At 40.4% G+C, this 18,228-nt stretch overlaps 1 protein-coding gene across 6 annotated transcripts in view; it reads left to right on the forward strand.

The window, feature by feature from the left end:
- The window catches only part of LOC135109756 (probable chitinase 10), a 96,385-nt gene that overhangs the window by 54,154 nt on the left and 24,003 nt on the right, over positions 1-18,228 (forward strand). For 2 of the 6 annotated variants that reach the window (XM_064021359.1, XM_064021364.1), the window contains exons 2-22: positions 440-652; positions 1,654-1,837; positions 2,042-2,251; positions 3,012-3,152; positions 4,020-4,191; positions 4,626-4,802; positions 5,266-5,469; positions 5,656-5,776; positions 6,709-6,997; positions 7,513-7,695; positions 7,820-8,060; positions 8,577-8,783; positions 9,452-9,619; positions 10,187-10,315; positions 11,545-11,643; positions 12,386-12,565; positions 12,858-12,990; positions 13,304-13,445; positions 13,832-14,034; positions 14,564-14,781; positions 15,348-15,689. In XM_064021359.1, coding sequence (XP_063877429.1) covers positions 468-652; positions 1,654-1,837; positions 2,042-2,251; positions 3,012-3,152; positions 4,020-4,191; positions 4,626-4,802; positions 5,266-5,469; positions 5,656-5,776; positions 6,709-6,997; positions 7,513-7,695; positions 7,820-8,060; positions 8,577-8,783; positions 9,452-9,619; positions 10,187-10,315; positions 11,545-11,643; positions 12,386-12,565; positions 12,858-12,990; positions 13,304-13,445; positions 13,832-14,034; positions 14,564-14,781; positions 15,348-15,689 — 3,928 coding nt within the window. In that variant the 5' untranslated portion in view covers positions 440-467. The remainder of the gene's footprint in view (positions 1-439; positions 653-1,653; positions 1,838-2,041; positions 2,252-3,011; positions 3,153-4,019; positions 4,192-4,625; positions 4,803-5,265; positions 5,470-5,655; positions 5,777-6,708; positions 6,998-7,512; positions 7,696-7,819; positions 8,061-8,576; positions 8,784-9,451; positions 9,620-10,186; positions 10,316-11,544; positions 11,644-12,385; positions 12,566-12,857; positions 12,991-13,303; positions 13,446-13,831; positions 14,035-14,563; positions 14,782-15,347; positions 15,690-18,228) is intronic. The other 4 variants (XM_064021361.1, XM_064021362.1, XM_064021360.1 and 1 more) reach the window with 4 other exon arrangements.

An 18,228-nucleotide genomic window follows, 5' to 3' on the forward strand; every position in this document is an offset into this window, starting at 1 on the left:
ATTAGGGGATAAAGGATTAATATTCGTATACGTCTTTCATTATCGTGTTTTTCTAAGCTCTCTTTTATGAGAGACTTTGATAATCTAAGAATGGATTTTTTTATCGGTTATTGTTTTATTTTTTATAAATAAATATATATTTTTTTCTTTTTTGTGTGTGAAAAATAGGAGATTGAAGGCTGAGAGATTGCTATTCAGGTTTTCTCTCTCATCTACCTGTGTATTCCAAGTCATCATAGCAATACAATATTTTAGGCCATCGCACACACACTTGCACTCTGTCTCTCTCTCTCTCTCTCTCTCTCTCTCTCTCTCTCTCTCTCTCTCAAAAAAAAAAAAAAAAAAAAAAAAAAAAACTTATTTCTCAATCCCTCTGTTTCAGCAATTCTTCACAGTTTCTTTCATCTTTCACAACTTCACAGCCTCTTTGTTTCCCCAGGAGCGTGAGGAGGGAGGTGGCCAGGAGCATGGCGCCGCTGCAGGTGGTGGCCATGGTGGTGGTGGTGGCGGCGTGGGTCGTGGAGGGCAGCCAGGGAGATGAGGAGTTGTGGCGCCAAGGATATAGACCCGTCCCGTTCCAGTTCGAGCCGCCCCCACACGTTGTGGACAAGAGTCGCCGCCCAGATTTCCATGCCATGCTCTACATGCACCGGTGAGTGGAAGCTGGAGACTCAAGGGATTCGGTGTCTCTGTTGTCTTACAGGCCTCGAATTTTCGCATGGATGGTTACAGAAAGCTTTATTGCGTTACCCCTTTGAGACTTGAACATTATTTTACAAGTTAGGTGGATGAAATATGCTAGACCAGTGCTAGTCAGCCTGGGTGTATTGTACAGGGACCACCACGTGTAGGCCTGGTGGCTTCTTGCAGCTTCCCTTATTTTCTGATGTTCTTATGCACCCCATGAGCCAAGGTGCAGGATTTTTTTCCAAAGGTGCCCTGAAATGATGGGGTACATGACAGGACCAGTGTGTATGAGTACAATATGAAAAGGTGATTCAGGGAGGGAACTGTGTCATGTAATAAGTTAATTTCAGTGGAGTTGAAAGTATTACAGATGAGGTTTAAAGATTAATATTTTTCTTTCAGTTATTATCGAATACTCTCAAGATTTATAGCCTCCTAACCATTAATATTATTTGGTATTGTGATGTTTTTATAACTTTATATATATATATATATATATATATATATATATATATATATATATATATATATATATATATATATATATATATATATATATATATATATATATATATATATTACATTAGTACTCGTATGTTACACTCAGACACAACTCACATCTCACAAGTTTGAGATGTGGCATTTTGTTTTACTCTACATTCATTAAGATAACTCTGTTGAATCTATTTGAACAATTTAGGGCCGAGTTGCTATTTAAGTTTTTAAATTAGAGACCTAATACTAACATGTGTATTTGTAGTCTTAAAACTAAGGAAAATGTGATATATTCATAAAATTCTTTTGTAATTAATTGTCCAAGGTACGAGGGTACATGAGTTTCTCAAAAGCTCCAGGAAGGTTGCATGAACTTAGAAAAAGTTGAGAACAACTGAGCTACACTAACACCTACTACATAAATTTACTCAGTCAACCAGCTCACCACACATCCCACCTGCCTCACACCAGAATGTCCCCTGCTGAGATACACCTGAGGCACCGAGGCCCGGAGCTCGTCCCCGCTGCCCCTGCTGCCCCACCCCTGCCCGTGAGCTACAAGCTGCCGGAGCCCATTGTGCAGGGCTTCAGCAGGAGTGCCATTGAGGCTCACCCCCACAGGACCAACACACTTGTTTCCCGCTACTCCTCTGCTGTAAGTGTACTGAAAGAGAGAGAGAGAGAGAGAGAGAGAGAGAGAGTGAGTGACTAACAAAGTAATCAAGGTTAATACTACAACTACACACCACTTATCTCCCTATCTCCTTACTAACAAAAAATAGCACCACCTCTCACAACAGCACCACATAAACTTACTCTTTACTGCCTCACTAGTCATCCTCTCCCACTCTTCTTCCAGCAGTTCCCTGAGGAGGATGTGGATTACTACGTGCCTTGGGTGAAGTTCCAGCGAGGGGCGGTCGAGTTGGTCCCAGTGGAGGCCCTGCAGTACATGTCCGAGGTGGAGGAGGAGGAGGAGGAGGAGAGTGGGGATGTTGCCTTCTCCAGGGGTGCTGTGGAGTCCTACCCACGGTTTCCCACGCCCTATACAGGAGGTGTTGAGGATGAGGTGGGTGATGGGGTGTTAGGTTGATGGATGAGGGAAGGGAGGTGGGTGATGGGGTAGGTTGATGGAAGGGGGAAGGGAGGTGATGGGATGGATGTGTTTATTAAATTTTTTTTTTTTTTTCTTCATGGAGTTTGATATAATTTTCAAACTGCATTGTAATTTTTTTTCAAACTGCATTGTAAAGTCTTGTTATTTTGTACTCTGTTTCTTATATATATATATATATATATATATATATATATATATATATATATATATATATATATATATATATATATATATATATATATATATATATATATATATATATATATATATATATATATATATATATATATATATATATATATATATATATTAATTTTTTTTTTTTTTTTTTTTCTCATATTCTGCTTCCTCTTCTTTCTCTGCCTCCTCTTGTAATCCTATTTCTATCTCAAAACATAACCTTTCTGGCTCCCTCAATTGTCATTACTTCTGTTCTTACTTTCATCAACACTTGATCTGTATCCTCTCCTATTCCCTTCTTCCTTCTCACTTATCCCGTCAACCTACTTTTACTTCTGTATCCTCTCCTATTCCTTCCTTCCTTCCTTCCTTCCTTCATTTTATCTACACTTACTTCTCTATCCTCACCTATTCCTTCCTCACTTCTCACTTTTCTCACCTTTACCTCCCTTCCTCATTCTGGCTCTCCCTATCACTACTTCCTTCTGTTTTTCACTTATTCCTGACCTCGTTCACTCTCTCCTTGCCTCAGATGGCAAAGGCGGTGGTGGTGGAAGCCTCAGAGGCCCTCGGCGAGAAGTTTGGCTGGGCAGGAATCCGCTCATCTGTGGAGTCTCCGCCAATCTTCACCCCTGCACAAGATCCTGAAGAGGCCAACCCACTCCCTGTGCAGGTGTGTGTGTGTGTGTGTGGAGAGTGAGGCATTCTTACCTAATTGTAGTATTGCAAGATTGAGTCGTTTGAATTTCCTGTCTTTTAAAGTTAACTTGTCATATATGTCTTTAAAGCTGTGAATGTTCCTTGCGCACACAGCTTTGTCAGTGTGTGTGTGTGTGTGTGTGTGTGTGTGTGTGTGTGTGTGGTGTGTGTGTGTGTGTGTGTGTGTGTGTGTGTGTGTGTGTGTGTGTGTGTGTGTGTGTGTGTGTGTGTATTTACCTAGTTGTTTTTACCTAGTTGTGCTTTATGGGAAAAGAGGTATGCTCATGCTGTCCCATCTCCATATCTTTTAATATCCAACTTAGCCTTGAATCCAAGTATACTTTCTGCATTTACTATCTCCTCATCCAGACTGTTCCATACATCAATACTTCTATATGGGAAACTATACTTTTTGACGTCTCTTCTACAAGCACTCCTCTTCAGCCTCTTCCCATGCCCTCTAGTGTCCCATGTATCCCAGACCATTAAGTCGCTCTGGTCCACCTCCTCTGCTCCCTCATATGCTTTATACATCACAATCAAGTCTCCCCTTTCTCTCCTCTTTTTCCAACATTGGTAGATGTAGCCTTTCCAGTCTCTCTTCATATGACAAGTCCCTGATACTTGGTACCATCTTTGTAGCTGCTCTCTGAACTGTGTGTTTGTGTGTGTATGTGTGTGTGTGTGTGTGTGTGTGTGTGTGTGTGTGTGTGTGTGTGTGTGTGTGTGTGTGTGTGTGTGTGTGTGTGTGTGTGTGTGAGAGAGAGAGACAGAAGAGAAAGTACTCCTGCCCTCACTTTATGGGGATCACTGCATATTTACCTTTCCCTGGCATCTGCAGCTGAACAGTCGTCCCTATGGCATGTGGTCTGAACAGCTGCTTGGCATCAACACAGGAAAGGATGACCTAGAACCAGTAGTGCATCAACATGTGCTAGAACACAGTGACCGAGACTCCATGTCTGGTGGAGACTTTGTGAATTACCAGGCAGCTGTCAGAAGTCGGAACGGAGGTGAGGGAGAGAGAGAGAGAGAGAGAGAGAGAGAGAGAGAGAGAGAGAGAGAGAGAGAGAGGTTTCACTGATGTCTTTATTTTCTAACATTAATATTATTATTATTATTTTTATAGGATTGGATTTTAAAATAGAGGATGCTCATCATACTCCCTTTAACCTGTAAAATACTCCCTGTATTTGTGCAAACCTGTATCAATAGAGAAAGAAAGAGAAAGAGAAGTTTTACTGATGTAATTCATATTTTCTTACACATCAGTTCACTTTACATAATGATACATGTATTCTAAAAAAGTATCTAGTTGAATTTAATAAGTGAACCCATTAACTCCTTATTCCTATCATGTGGAGTGAGCAGCAGAGGAGTGTAGGTGTGCAAGTGTCCATTTATAACGACTAACACTTTTACACCCTCGATCACCCATTGCCCACAGACTACAAGCTCCTGTGCTACCTTGGAGGTTGGGCAGTGTACCGGGAGCCTCCATTTGACTTTGGTATTAAGAACATTGATCCGTACTCATGCACCCACCTTATCTACTCCTTCGCTGGTCTGAAGGAGGGAGAACTGACCATCACCTCCCTTGACCCTGAGGTGGACATTGTCAAAGGTGGGACAGAAAGAGAGTGGGGGGAGTGTATATCTATTGTTGTGAATATAATTTTGTATAAGACAGAAGAGGGAGAGATAGAGAGAAAGAGATAGAAAGAATTTATCTATATTATTGTGAATATATCTGATTGTCATTAAAACTGTTGTTACCATCAGCATTGATTGTCAGTGATAGAAGAAAAATTTACTTGTGTTTTTGTGAATAGCTTTTTGTAAAAAACAGAAAAGTGAAAGAGAAAAAAATTAATTTCTCTTATTGCAAACATTATTTTAAGTGTTATTGACATTATTATCATTAGCAGTAGGTATTACAGTTGCAAGAAGAGAAGAAAGAAAAGAGCAAGAACTAGCTTACATGAACATTGAAGTAGGAAAGGTAGTAAATGAATAAACAAAAGTACAAATAGTGAGCACCACACCTCTCTCACCACCACCTTCACCACCATTACTACCACCCTCAGGAGCATACAAGGCGGCGGTGGGACTGAAGCAGCTCAACCCAAGCCTCAAAGTACTCATTGCTATCGGCGGCTGGAACGAGGGCGGCAAGAAGTACTCCGACATGGCCAGCACTCCCGCCAGCCGCAGGAAATTCATCCAATCAGTCGTCACTTTCCTGAAGACGCACCAGTTTGATGGCCTGGACCTGGACTGGGAGTATCCAGGTGGGTGTGAGCACTGGGAGGTGATGGGTGGGTGTGCTGACGCCATACTGCTTGTTCTTAGGATATTCTGTGGTCGAATCACTTTTCATTGTTAGTTTTACCATTTATAGTAATCTTTTTTTAATATGAGGGGACTGGGAGGAGAAAGATAGGCATGCTGCAAATAACACAGCACATTCTCTTTAGGAGCCACGGACCGAGCTGGCAAGTGGGCAGATAAAAAGAACTTTGCTGACCTTGTGGATGAACTTCATGCTGAGTTCATGCAATACGGCTGGCTGCTCACTGCTGCCGTGTCTCCTGCTGGGTAAGTCCCCACACTGCTCTCTTTAGCTGCCACATACATTCCTTCCCTCACTCTTATCACATGTATTGTATTTTTTAACCAGTGCCATTCTTCCAAAGTTCTGAATTTAAGCAGGTTATGAGAATTGTTGATATATATATATATATATATATATATATATATATATATATATATATATATATATATATATATATATATATATATGTATTAACTCATTTTTGCACTATGGTATCAATATACTCTAGCTAAAACAGCTTCTATGAAGTTAGGCGTTCTGAGACGTCTCCGCCAGTTTTTCTCACCCCCCCAGCTGCTAACTCTGTACAAGGGCCTCATCCATCCATGTATGGAGTATGCTTCACATGTCTGGGGGGGTTCCACTCATACTGCTCTTCTAGACAGGGTGGAATCAAAAGCTTTTTGTCTCATCAACTCCTCTCCTCTAACTGACTGTGTTCAGCCTCTCTCTCTCACCGCCGCAATGTTGCATATCTAGCTGTCTTCTACCGCTATTTTCATGCTAACTGCTCTTCTGATCTTGCTTATTGCATGCCTCCCCTCCTTCCGCTGCCTTGCTGCACAAGACTTTCTTCTTTCTCTCACCCCTATTCTGTCCACCTCTCTAACGCAAGAGTTAACCAGTATTCTCAATCATTCATCCCTTTCTCTGGTAAACTCTGGAACTCCCTGCCTGCTTCTGTATTTCCACCTTCCTGTGACTTGAATTCCTTCAAGAGGGAGGTTTCAAGACACTTCACTATTCATCAATTTTTGACTAACGCTTTGACCCTTTTGTGGGACTGGCATTTCAGTGGGCATTTTTTTTTATTGGATTTTTGTTGCCCTTGGCCAGTGTCCTTCCTACATAAAAAAGAAAAAAAAAAGAAAGAAAAAAATACACATAAACATCTAACCAGCACTATTCTCCCAAGGTTCCGCATCCAAGCTGGATACGATGTCAAGAGAATTGCACAAAAACTCGACTTCATCAACATCATGACATATGACTTGCGAGGCCCCTGGGATGGTAAGGCAGACCACCACGCCCCCATCACCTCAAGGCCTTCTGACACCTGGGCCTTCAAAGCTCTCAACACCAGGGATGGCATTCAGAAGTGGATTGACTTGGGAGCTATAAGGAATAAGCTCATCATGGGTATTCCCTTCTACGGGAGAACTTTTACACTCAGTAACCCAAGTAACACCAAGCCAGGGTCCAGGGTGAGTGTGTGGTTACTGTTAGGTCAAGTTACATTAGGTTAGTTATAGTCTTGTTAAGCAAGAAATTCTGGATCAATTTTTTATTTAGATTTTATTGACTATTCTTGCTCATGTTTCTTTGGTTTAGCTGTAGTTCACATCCTTGCTTATGGAGTGTGTCAGATTGATTTTATGGTTTTATGGAAATAACCATAGGCTACTAATTTTGAGATGGTGACTATTTATTTCTGGGCAGAAATATGATGCCATTTTAAATCATGATCTACACAATGGAGGGATTAGCAATTAGGTTAATGAACAAAATTAATCTGAACTTAATCCAACCTAGCTAATTTATTCATTTTTTTTATCAGTGATTTTTCTGCTTACATAGATTTATTCATATTTTTTATTATTATTATTATTATTATTATTATTATTATTATTATTATTATTATTATTATTATTATTATTATTATTATATATACTCACCTACATTTTTTATTACTGATGTGTCCCCCTTCCATCGGCAACAGGTGACATCAGGTGGCACAGCGGGAACCTATACAAAGGAGCGCGGCTTCCTGGCATACTATGAGCTGTGCAGCAAAGTGAAGAGCGGCCAGTGGACCCTGCACAAGGATGCTGTGGGTGGCCCATACATCACTAATGGGGACCAGTGGATTGGCTACGACGACCCAGAGTACATCGCTAAGAAGGTAAGGCTTGGGCTCAGATCATCTCTGCTAATTGTTTATCTCCTTTGGTAGAATCCCTCTTTTCCACCACATTCTATATCTGCATCAGCCTGGCATACACCTCAGCCACTCCTCATGCCCACAGATGGACCTGGTGAAGACCATGGGCTTGGGAGGTGCCATGATGTGGGCCATTGATCTGGACGACAACATTGGTGTGTGTGGCACAAAATGGCCGCTGCTTAGTGCCATGCGTCGCGGTCTCGGCCTTCACAGTGTTTCAACCTTCGTTCCCCCTGAGCCTCAGACGTCAGGGCCTGCTGTCACCCCTGCCATGCCGCCCACCACCTCCACCACCTCTGCACCTGTCGTAACACAGCCATCCAGTATGAATTAGCCTATTACGAAGGGTTATTTTTATGTTTTTATTACTCTTAAGTTTGCTGCTTGTTAATCCAGTCTTGCCCCAGCAGGAGTTTTCTGGTCTCCTCATGTCCCTAACTAACAACCCTCCTTCCATCATATCATTGTTTTATCTTGTTTGACTCATCTCATTTGTTTATCCATCCCCAACTCTTCCTAATCTCCACATGAGCTTCTGTATCTTGCCTTCCATCTTGCCACACACTGCAGGGATGTGCCTACTCATTGCACTGACATCCACCACCACAGACACCACTACTTCAAGAATACTCAACACCATTTCACTGCCACCATTGTCATTTTCACTTCTTATCTGTAATCCATACATATATACAGCAGATCTTTACAGAAACTCAGACGCTCATACACACACACACACACACACACACACACACACACACACACACACACACACACACACACACACACACACACACACACTATGACCAGCACATACTAACAGATCCTCCACTTATCAGCAGCATCTACCACAGCCCCCATCACCACCACCACAACCATCACTACTACCACCACCACAACCACCACCACCACCACAACCACTCCTCCCTCCACCTCCACGACCACAGCGTCACCACAGCAAAATGATACGATTCAAGTGGTATCTGTAGTGACACCATCACCAAATGCTACAGTGTCAACTCCTGCACCTGACTTCAAGTGTAAAGGTAAGCCAGCAAATTTGGCCTTTCTTTAGCAAACTGAGTTGTGAAGGAGCAGTGAATGTGTGTGTGAAAATTCATTGTATGTTTGAAACTGTTTATCATACACCAGAAGATATAAAATGACGTATTTATTTATTTTTTGTTGGTTTACTGCAGTTTTTCTCTCTCTCTCTCTCTCTCTCTCTCTCTCTCTCTCTCTCTCTCTCTCTCTCTCTCTCTCTCTCTCTCTCTCTCTCTCTCTCTCTCTCTCTCTCTCTCTCTCTCTCTCTCTCTCTCTCTCTCTCTCTCTCTTGTATATTATGGTTGAGAGTATGAATGATGTTTGTACCAAGTGTGTGGTGCTTTGTCTGGGCCAGCTTGTGTGGGATCGCCAGCCTGGTATATAGACAGAGATATTAAGGCATACATTTCACCTTATATCTGTTTGTATAAATGAGACATAGATAGGAACTTGATTTGTTAAGACATTTTTCATCTTTATTCTGTTTATAGGAGACAAAAGAGACAGAAGATAGTTTGTTCCCCTCTCCCTCTCATTCTTTCCAGTTTGAGATAAGAAAGACAGAGAGAGAGATAGTTAATTGTAATTCCCCCTCCCTCTCAATTTTTCCATGAGACAAGAGGGATAAAGATATGGTTACTTCATTCCCCCTCCCTCTCATTCTTTCCAGGTCCAGGGTATTTCCGTGACAAAGATGACTGTGCCGTCTATTACATCTGTGACGAGACTCTGGTGCCCCATAGGTTTGTGTGTCCTGATGGCCTTGTCTTTGACCTGGTGCGACACATCTGCAACTGGCCCAGACATGTTATTTGTGGGAAAGCCTCTGCACCCATCAGTAAGTGTGTGTGTGTGTGTGTGTGTGTGTGTCTTTTTGTTGTGTGGTGTGTAACACTTCTTAAATCTATGGTCTGCTCGTGTTGTTTTTACATAGTTTATTTTTTTTTATCTTGTCTTTCATCATGTGTATGTGTTTTCAGATTCGTCATCTGCTTATGCTATTTTTATAAAGTTCAAATTTTTATCCTGTCATCTTTCATAATGTGTGTCTATCTTTGTAGTGTGATGGGTTACTATTATCAAATCCATAATCTACTCCTGTTGTTTGTATAGAGTTCAAATTTTTATCCTGTCATCTTTCATCATGTGTGTGTTCTTATCTAATTGTATTTTTACAGGTTTGAGTCAAGCTTGTAATGTCCAGTCTTTTAAAGTTAATTTGTCATATTTATCTTTAAAGCTATGAATGCTCCTTGCACACACAACTTCATCAGTCAGTGTGTGTGTGTATGTGTGTGTGTGTGTGTGTGTGTGTGTGTGTGTGTGTGTGTGTGTGTGTGTGTGTGTGTGTGTGTGTGTGTGTCTAAGCTGTACAAAGAGGGTGACAGACAAGACTACCTGACAGGAAAGTTGAGGTGCATAAGCGACGGCCTCTACAGTGATCCGTCTGATTGTCGTATGTATGCATGGTGTCGCGCTGGCATTGCTCAGAGAGTCTCCTGCCCACATGGAATGTTCTTCAACCCCAGGACAGGTAAATGAACCACCACAGAGCACAGAGCAGCCTGCACACCTACACAGATGGATCATGGGTGGACATAAATTAACATAAACATGGTTTTTGCTTCAACTGCCTCATTGCTTTTTTTTTTTAATCACGGCTACTGCTCATGGGACACCAATGCACTACTTAAGAATGCCTCAGGAAATATGCTTTGTAAGGACACCAAGACATCACTTAAGAATGCCTCAAGAAATGTTTGTGTATACCTGAAGGTGTATCTAGAAAACACTAGCTGTAGATAATATTAAGGTTGATGGCTCTGTTACTGTGCTTACTCACTATAAGGAATGTTGTCAGAGGCATGCTATTTAGGGAAGAATCTGCCTCATTGCTGCCACGCAAAAAAACAGGAACATCTTGACACTTGATCCAGGAAGGTACAGAGAACACACTGGTTGGTTATTTCACTGCTATGGAACAGATTAAGAACAGACAATGCTTGTTTTGCTGCCATGGAACAGACTTGGTACAGAACTGTCAAATGGGATGCTTATTTCACTGCCATGGAACAGATTCAGAACAAAACTATCAGAAACTATTCTACAAGATGCTTATTTCACTGCCACAGAACAAGGTGAGAACAGAACCAGCACGTGCAGGATGCTATGCTTGTTTCACTGCTGCAGAACAGACTGAACATGTTGTTACACTGGATACTGTTTTGGTTTTCACATGGCTTGCTGTTTCACTGCTATGGATGCACAGGATTACATGCTGCAATCTCAATACTTGTCTTGTCAATGTGTTTAATATGTTATTTTCTAGAAACACTTTTCCTTTACTTCAACAGATTGACTTTTTTGTACATTTTGTTTATCCGTAAGGTCATTGATTGATAAATGATGTTAATATTTATCTTTCTTTATTTTCTTTTTCTTTTTTTATGAAAACAAACCACATATCAATGTTATCATTCCTGGAATTCTTTGTTCATCTAGTACATCATAGCCATTTGTAAGAAGTACTATGCATTATACAATAAATAAAGTTCACAGTACCAAAATCTTACCTCCCAGGTACTTTATATTGCACTCTCATTTGAACTCAAACACTAAAACAACAAAAAGTTTATGTACTCATCACTTGTAATTTCTTATTTCTTTCTCCAAACACAAGATTCCCAGCTGTGATATTTATTATCTCCCTCCCAAGTGTTTTAAAGTGTGTACCATTCTCACCTGCCTCTCCCCCCACACCAGGTGTGTGCACAGAGGAGGGCCAGAAGTTCTGTCTGCCGGGTGAAGGTCTGAGAGTCAACACAGAGGCCCTCAACCCACAACCCCTCACCAAGATGGCAAGTGAGTATAGGTGATGAGGGAACACATAAACACATACTTGATATAATATAAGTTATAGGACATATAGTGTGTGGTGATAGAGTGGTGTGTGTTTGCTAAAGTGAGTATGAGTGATGGGGGAAAATATATTTTGTAAAGTATAAGTAATGAGGGAAGAAATATTTGGTAAAGTGAGTTAGAGTAATGGAACATATAGCATTACCAGGAAGAAACTGTATAGTGATAGAGTGATGTGTTTGGTAGGGTGTATGGTGATGAGGAAAGACATATTTGGTTAAGTGTAAGTGATGAGGAAACACAGATTTACTTAGTGAGTATCAGTGATAGAGCATGTAGCACTGCCAGGAAGAAACCATGGTTGATGATAGTTTGATGTGTGTTTGCTAAATTGGAATGAATGCTTAAAACCAGCTTTGTATACTGAATGTGTTTAATTTGTATAACAGATAATATTGTATGAGGGAAACAAAATAGAAAGTTCTGTAAAAGTGACCTTGCTTAGTAGAGTTGAAAATTAACTGCAAAAACAATTAAGAGGACTGTGATCACTAGTATTATCAGCATTAAAAAAAATCTGGCCTCACAGCAATCCTTAAAAAAAATATGCAAATTGTCTCAAGCACAAAATCCATCTACAAATTCACAAACATTAAATGTGCCTGCATAGAATATCAGTAACATTACCCTTAAGGATCTCTCAGCTGGTCACACTCATCACCCTTGTCACTCTGTCTCTCCTCAGGTGGATACAAGGTGGTCTGCTACTTCACCAACTGGGCGTACTACCGGCCCGACCCTTACAAGTATTCCCCGGAGAAAATTGACCCATCCCTGTGCACTCATATAATATACGCATATGCCTCACTTGACACTACAGACCTCTTCATTCGCTCCCTGGACCCTTACCTGGACTTTGAATATGGTAAGTGAAAGGAGAGTGGGTGCTCTGTATAATAAGAGAATGAGTGTGTGTAATATGAATTTGACATGACGAGTTTCAAGAGGGTAAGTGCTCTGTGTGATATGAATTGAATATGGTAAGCTTGAAGAGGGTGAGTGCTTTGTGTGATAATTGAATATGGTATGTATCTTTGAAGTGAAGTATCCCACATTAAAAGGTGCATTCAAACTAAGCTAGCTAAGACTGATTTGGTCTTTGATTCCTCTGATGTATGTTCTGTACATCCATCATCCTCATCCACTTTCCCTCCCAGAGTTTTACAAGCGAGTGCTGAACCTGAGGAACCAGGCACCGGGCCTCAAGGTGCTGCTTGGCCTGGGTGGCTGGGTGGACTCAAGCAGTGACAAGTACTCACGTCTCGTCAACAACCCCAAGGCCAGAGCAAGGTGAGTTTAGTCTTATGAGTAGTGTTCTTCTGTGAAGGTTCATGCAGCACACCACTGAGATCCTCATTACCTATCTAAATTGTGTCCATTAGTTTAGTAGAATGTACAACTATAGAAAATGTATAAGTAATAGATTCTAATACTTCTTAACTTCTACCATGCCTTCTTCTGGGAAGCTTTGTGCAGCACACCACTGAGGTCTTCACTGTCTATTTAAATTGTGACCATTAGTACAGCTATAGGAAAGAAAACACTTGTGAGTGATAGATCCTAATATTTCACCCTAACTTGTACCTTGCTTTCCCCCATGAAGGTTTGTGCAGCACACCACGAAGGTCCTCACTGTGTATGGCTTTGACGGGCTTGACTTTGGGTGGATGTTCCCCCGGTGCTGGAAGATGGCATGCTCTAGTGGACCTGCCTCTGATGTGCAAGGTTTCACTGATCTCATGAAGGTGGGCTGTGCTATTTAGGTTTCTTGGGTCATGGAGGGCAGATTAGTGTAGAAATAGCATATCAGTAGGACTTTAACCACTTTTTATCCATTGTGATAGTTGTGATAGAAGATATCCTTAGAATATTTATGGAGGAGTTAGGTTAATATAGAAGTTGCACATCATCAGCATTATAACTAATTTTCCTTTCCTTCACTTGTAGAAAAAGTATGATAAAAGACATTGTAATGGATTAATACAAGATTACTTGATGGCTGGTTCTGTTCAAAGTGTATAGCTTATCTGAATCACATACTTCCCATATAACATTCTTCTATATCAGATTGCTTCATGTCTGCATGATCTCATATGTCACTCTGTCTTACCAATCCATCTCTCTCACACAGGAACTAAGTGCTTCCTTCCGCCCACGCGGACTGATCCTCTCCGCTGCCGTCTCATCCTTCAAGAAGATCATAGAAATGTCATATGATGTACAGGCACTGTCTTCTGTGGTGGACTTCCTCAATGTGTTGACGTATGACTTCCACGGCGCCTGGGAGAGAAAGACTGGTCACGTGGCTCCCCTCTATGCAAGGCCAGAGGATATGTGAGTCTTCAGGCACTGAGAATTGGTGGTGGTAGTGGTGGTAGTAACATGAGAACAAGAAAATAAGGGATAGATAGTAGTAGTAGCAGTAGTAGTAATAATAGTAGTAGTGACAGTGGTAGCAACATCAGAACATAAAATAAGAGATAGATGGTATTAATTGTAATAGTAATAGTGATAGTAGAGATAGTAGTAGAAATAAACCCAACAGACTTGCATATGGCAATCATGATACATACTTACCTGTTTCTACTTATCATCCTCATCCATAAAAATATATCAAGTCTTTTAGAGCTCCTTAATAACTATACAAAAGAACATAAAATATTATAGTAGTAATAAACAAATAAAGCCTACATTCTTATCAGGACAAGTGTACAAATGGATTTTATATTAGTATATCCATACACTTGAGAGTCACTGCTAAAGGGTTTGTGGAGGCTGGAGGAGGTACTGATAAAATACAAATGAACTCTTATGTTAGTATTTCCATGTCTTTATTCATCACTCCTGTCTTTCCATCCTTCAGGTATGCCAGCCAGAACTCAGATTTCTCTTTGAGTTACTGGGTGAAGAAGGGCGCCGATCCCAGTAAACTTGTGATGGGCATTCCCTTCTATGGCCAGACCTTCACGCTGGCTAACCCTGCCCAGAGTGGCCTCAATGCACCTGTTGTCAAGGGTGGCGACCCAGGCCCTGCCACTCTGCAGCGGGGAATGATGGCTTACTTTGAGATCTGTCAGGCAGGTGAGGTGGCTGACTGATAGGTGGCTGATGGGTGACTGGCTCCTCAGATTGTTGTCCTCACACTCTTAGGTTCATATGGTTTAGTTTTTTCTTGTTTTTATTCACTGATTTTTTTCCTATTTTGTTTTCCTCCTTTGATTTGCATTCTGCCACACTTGTTTGCTGATTTTTCTGTTTGTTCATGTTAACTCAGGTTTTCATGGTCTGATTTTATTTTATTTATTTATTTTATTTTATTATTCTTTTTAATCCTTTGACTTTTCTTCTTTCAGTTTTCATTCCTTGCTTTTCACTGCTTTCCATGGCCTAATTGTCTCTTTCTGCTTCTTCAAATTGACTCTGTTTCACATGTCTAATTTTTTTCTTATGTCATAAACATCATGGAAATCTAATTCTTTATCTCTGCTTCATTTGAAAATTATCTTCATGAAAACTCAAAGTGATAAAGAATGAAAAGAAAACATGAAAATCCAACTCACTCTCCATCTCTGTGACTTTTAAAAATAATCCTCATGAAAACTCAAAGTGATAAAGAACACAATGAAAACATGCCCCTTTCCCCGCAGTCCGCACACAAGGCTGGAGCAAAGTGGTGGACACGACTAATGCCATCGGTCCCTACGCTCACAAGGGCACCCAGTGGTACAGCTACGAAGACCCAGCCTCTGTCACCAACAAGGCACAGTACATCAAGAGTAAGGGATATGGTGGTGCTATGGTGTGGGATCTTAGCCTTGATGACGTCCTGAACAGCTGCTGCCGGGAACCCATGCCTCTGCTGCGCACTATTAACCGTCAGCTGCGGAGTGTGCAGTACCCAGAGCCCAGGCCAGGCGGAGGTGACTGCACACGACCCCATGAAGTCCCCACACCACACCCTCCAAGGAGAACCACCACCTATGCATCAGGTATGTGATGTCTCTGTCTGGTCTCTGTAGCTGACACACCACGCTGCCAGACCACTACAGTTGTGAGGGGAACATGTCACATTTAAAGTCACCAAAACAATGGGTACTAAAACAAAAACTGGATGGATATCAACATAAACAAGACTTTTACACACACACACACACACACACACACACACACACACACACCAGTTGAGGTGCAAGGAAGCTAGCACTCCAGACACTGGTTGAACATGCAACTCAATTTCAAATCACAGTTGAACATGACACGAGGAAACTGTACCAAAACAAAAAATACATAAATGAACAATACCACAACCAAATGTAGACATCAAAACAAAAATAAATGAACAGCCACCATCATAAGACAGAGAATAGCAACAAAAGCTACCAAATATGGAAAAATCGGTACTGCACCACAAAGAATATTCCAACATGTGACAAATACAGCAAAATATGTAGGGAAAAAAGTGAGAATTCAAATTTTCATCCATGACCATAAAATAACACTAAGAGTTCCTTATATATTGGAACCAAACAGAACCTTGAACAAAAACAATCCGAACTTATCATGCCACAAAAGACGATGAACACATATCAAAACAGACAGACTGACTTGAATTGAAGGAAACAAGTCACATGGAGTACAACAGTCATGACATAAAGCATAAAAATATTACAGGCCATGACATAAATATACTGGGAACATTTCACAAACAGTGCCATGAAAGAAATAATATGAATGACCATGAGAAATACTACAGAAAACAAAAAATACTACAGGAAACAAAAAACATAATGTATTTTAAAGAGAAACAAAACTAACTAAATAATAATAATAATAATAATAATAATAATAATAATAATAATAATAATAATAATAATGATAGATTGATTAACAATAATATCATATGACAAGTCTGTCATTAAAAAAAATAGATAAAGTAATATAAATTTCTGAAGCTCATCTATAAATAAATAAAAAAAAATTTACAAAAGTTACCAAAGAAAAGTCTGTCATTATAAGAATTAATTGAGTAATATGATTTTTTAAAGCTCATCAGTAAAGAGATAAAACACTTTTCTGAAAAATTACCAAAAAAGAAAATATTTTAAACTTAATAGAAAATATTGGAAATGTAAACTCCCAAAAGAATAGCCCCAGTAACTGCAGTATGATTTTTATGATCAAATAATAAGCCTTCTAAACTCTCCAATGTTGCTCCCTCACCTTGTTCCTGTGCGATGTGGTGGTGTGGTGATGTGCCGGCCGTGAATTGAAACCACAGAGAGTAAGTGTGTCTGCTTGTCCCAGGAGTGGCCATGCAGTGTTGTCTGGCTCAGGTGGCACTAATGCTTGTTTCTGAGAGAGAGAGAGAGAGAGAGAGAGAGAGAGAGAGAGAGAGAGAGAGAGAGAGAGAGAGAGAGAGAGAGAGAGAGATGGCCATGTTGTCTGAGCTGGATGTTGGCTCAGGTAACACTAATGCTTGCTGTGTGCGTGTGTGCTTGAAGTGAGAGAGAGAGAGAGAGAGAGAGAGAGAGAGAGATGTGAATGGCCAAATGCTATTTTTATATGCAATATGACCAAACAGTTAAGATCAAAAGTTAAATAACATTCTGCATTCATATCCACTGTGTCTTGTGTCTTCCCTCAATTCCAAGCCCTCTGACCTGCTGATAGTCCTAAAAATCCTGATAATTGATGGGTTTTCAAGAGATCAGGGGATGGAAGACTGAGAGAAAAACATCAGACAGTGGAAGTGAATGTGGCATAATATTTAACTACTAACCATGACAGGAGTTAGTTTAGAATAAGTGCATTTCCTCCTCAGACACCCCATTGACTATACATCTTATAACACACTCCCTTTATCCTCATCCTGTTTGAATTGTCCCTTTATTTGAAGCTTCCTTAATACCATCCCTTGTTATAAGCTGGCATTTATTGTTTCATTTTAGTCAAGTCCATAAAACACTCCCATTTTATCTGCCACATAAAAGGTCCCTTGTAATAGACTGCTGTTTAACCTCGTCTCATTTGAGTTGGATCCTTAAAACACTCCTGTTACCCTTCTTTTGACACAAGCTCAAAATCTGCTTGGTCACAGATTAGACACCACATTCTAAATCGTTTCATCATTTATCTTCACTTTTCAATGATAAAAGGCAATTAAGAGATGGAATTATGGATTATAGAGGGATCTTTGAGGAAGAAAAGCACTTTTCTTAAACTGATATTTGTCTGCCCCACATGATTATACAAGAATACTGGTGACAAGGCCCTGGGTTTGCTGTTGCTGGTGCTGGCAAGGTTATGTACACAAACACCCAAGTTTACATAAGGAGTTAAGATGACTAGTGACACTTGTGAAGAAACAAGATGGAGCTAATCAGCTTTCATGTACTCCATTTCCTTTATTGCCGTTATTTGTTTGTTGCCATGCTACAAAATGCTGCTTCTGTTTTTATTTTTTGTGTGTTTTTATGTTTAAGTGTCTTAGGTTATCTGTGGAGTATAACTGCTTACTTTCTGGTTTGT

Source organism: Scylla paramamosain, chromosome 19 (genome assembly GCF_035594125.1).
Source record: "Scylla paramamosain isolate STU-SP2022 chromosome 19, ASM3559412v1, whole genome shotgun sequence".
Classification (NCBI taxonomy): domain Eukaryota; kingdom Metazoa; phylum Arthropoda; class Malacostraca; order Decapoda; family Portunidae; genus Scylla; species Scylla paramamosain.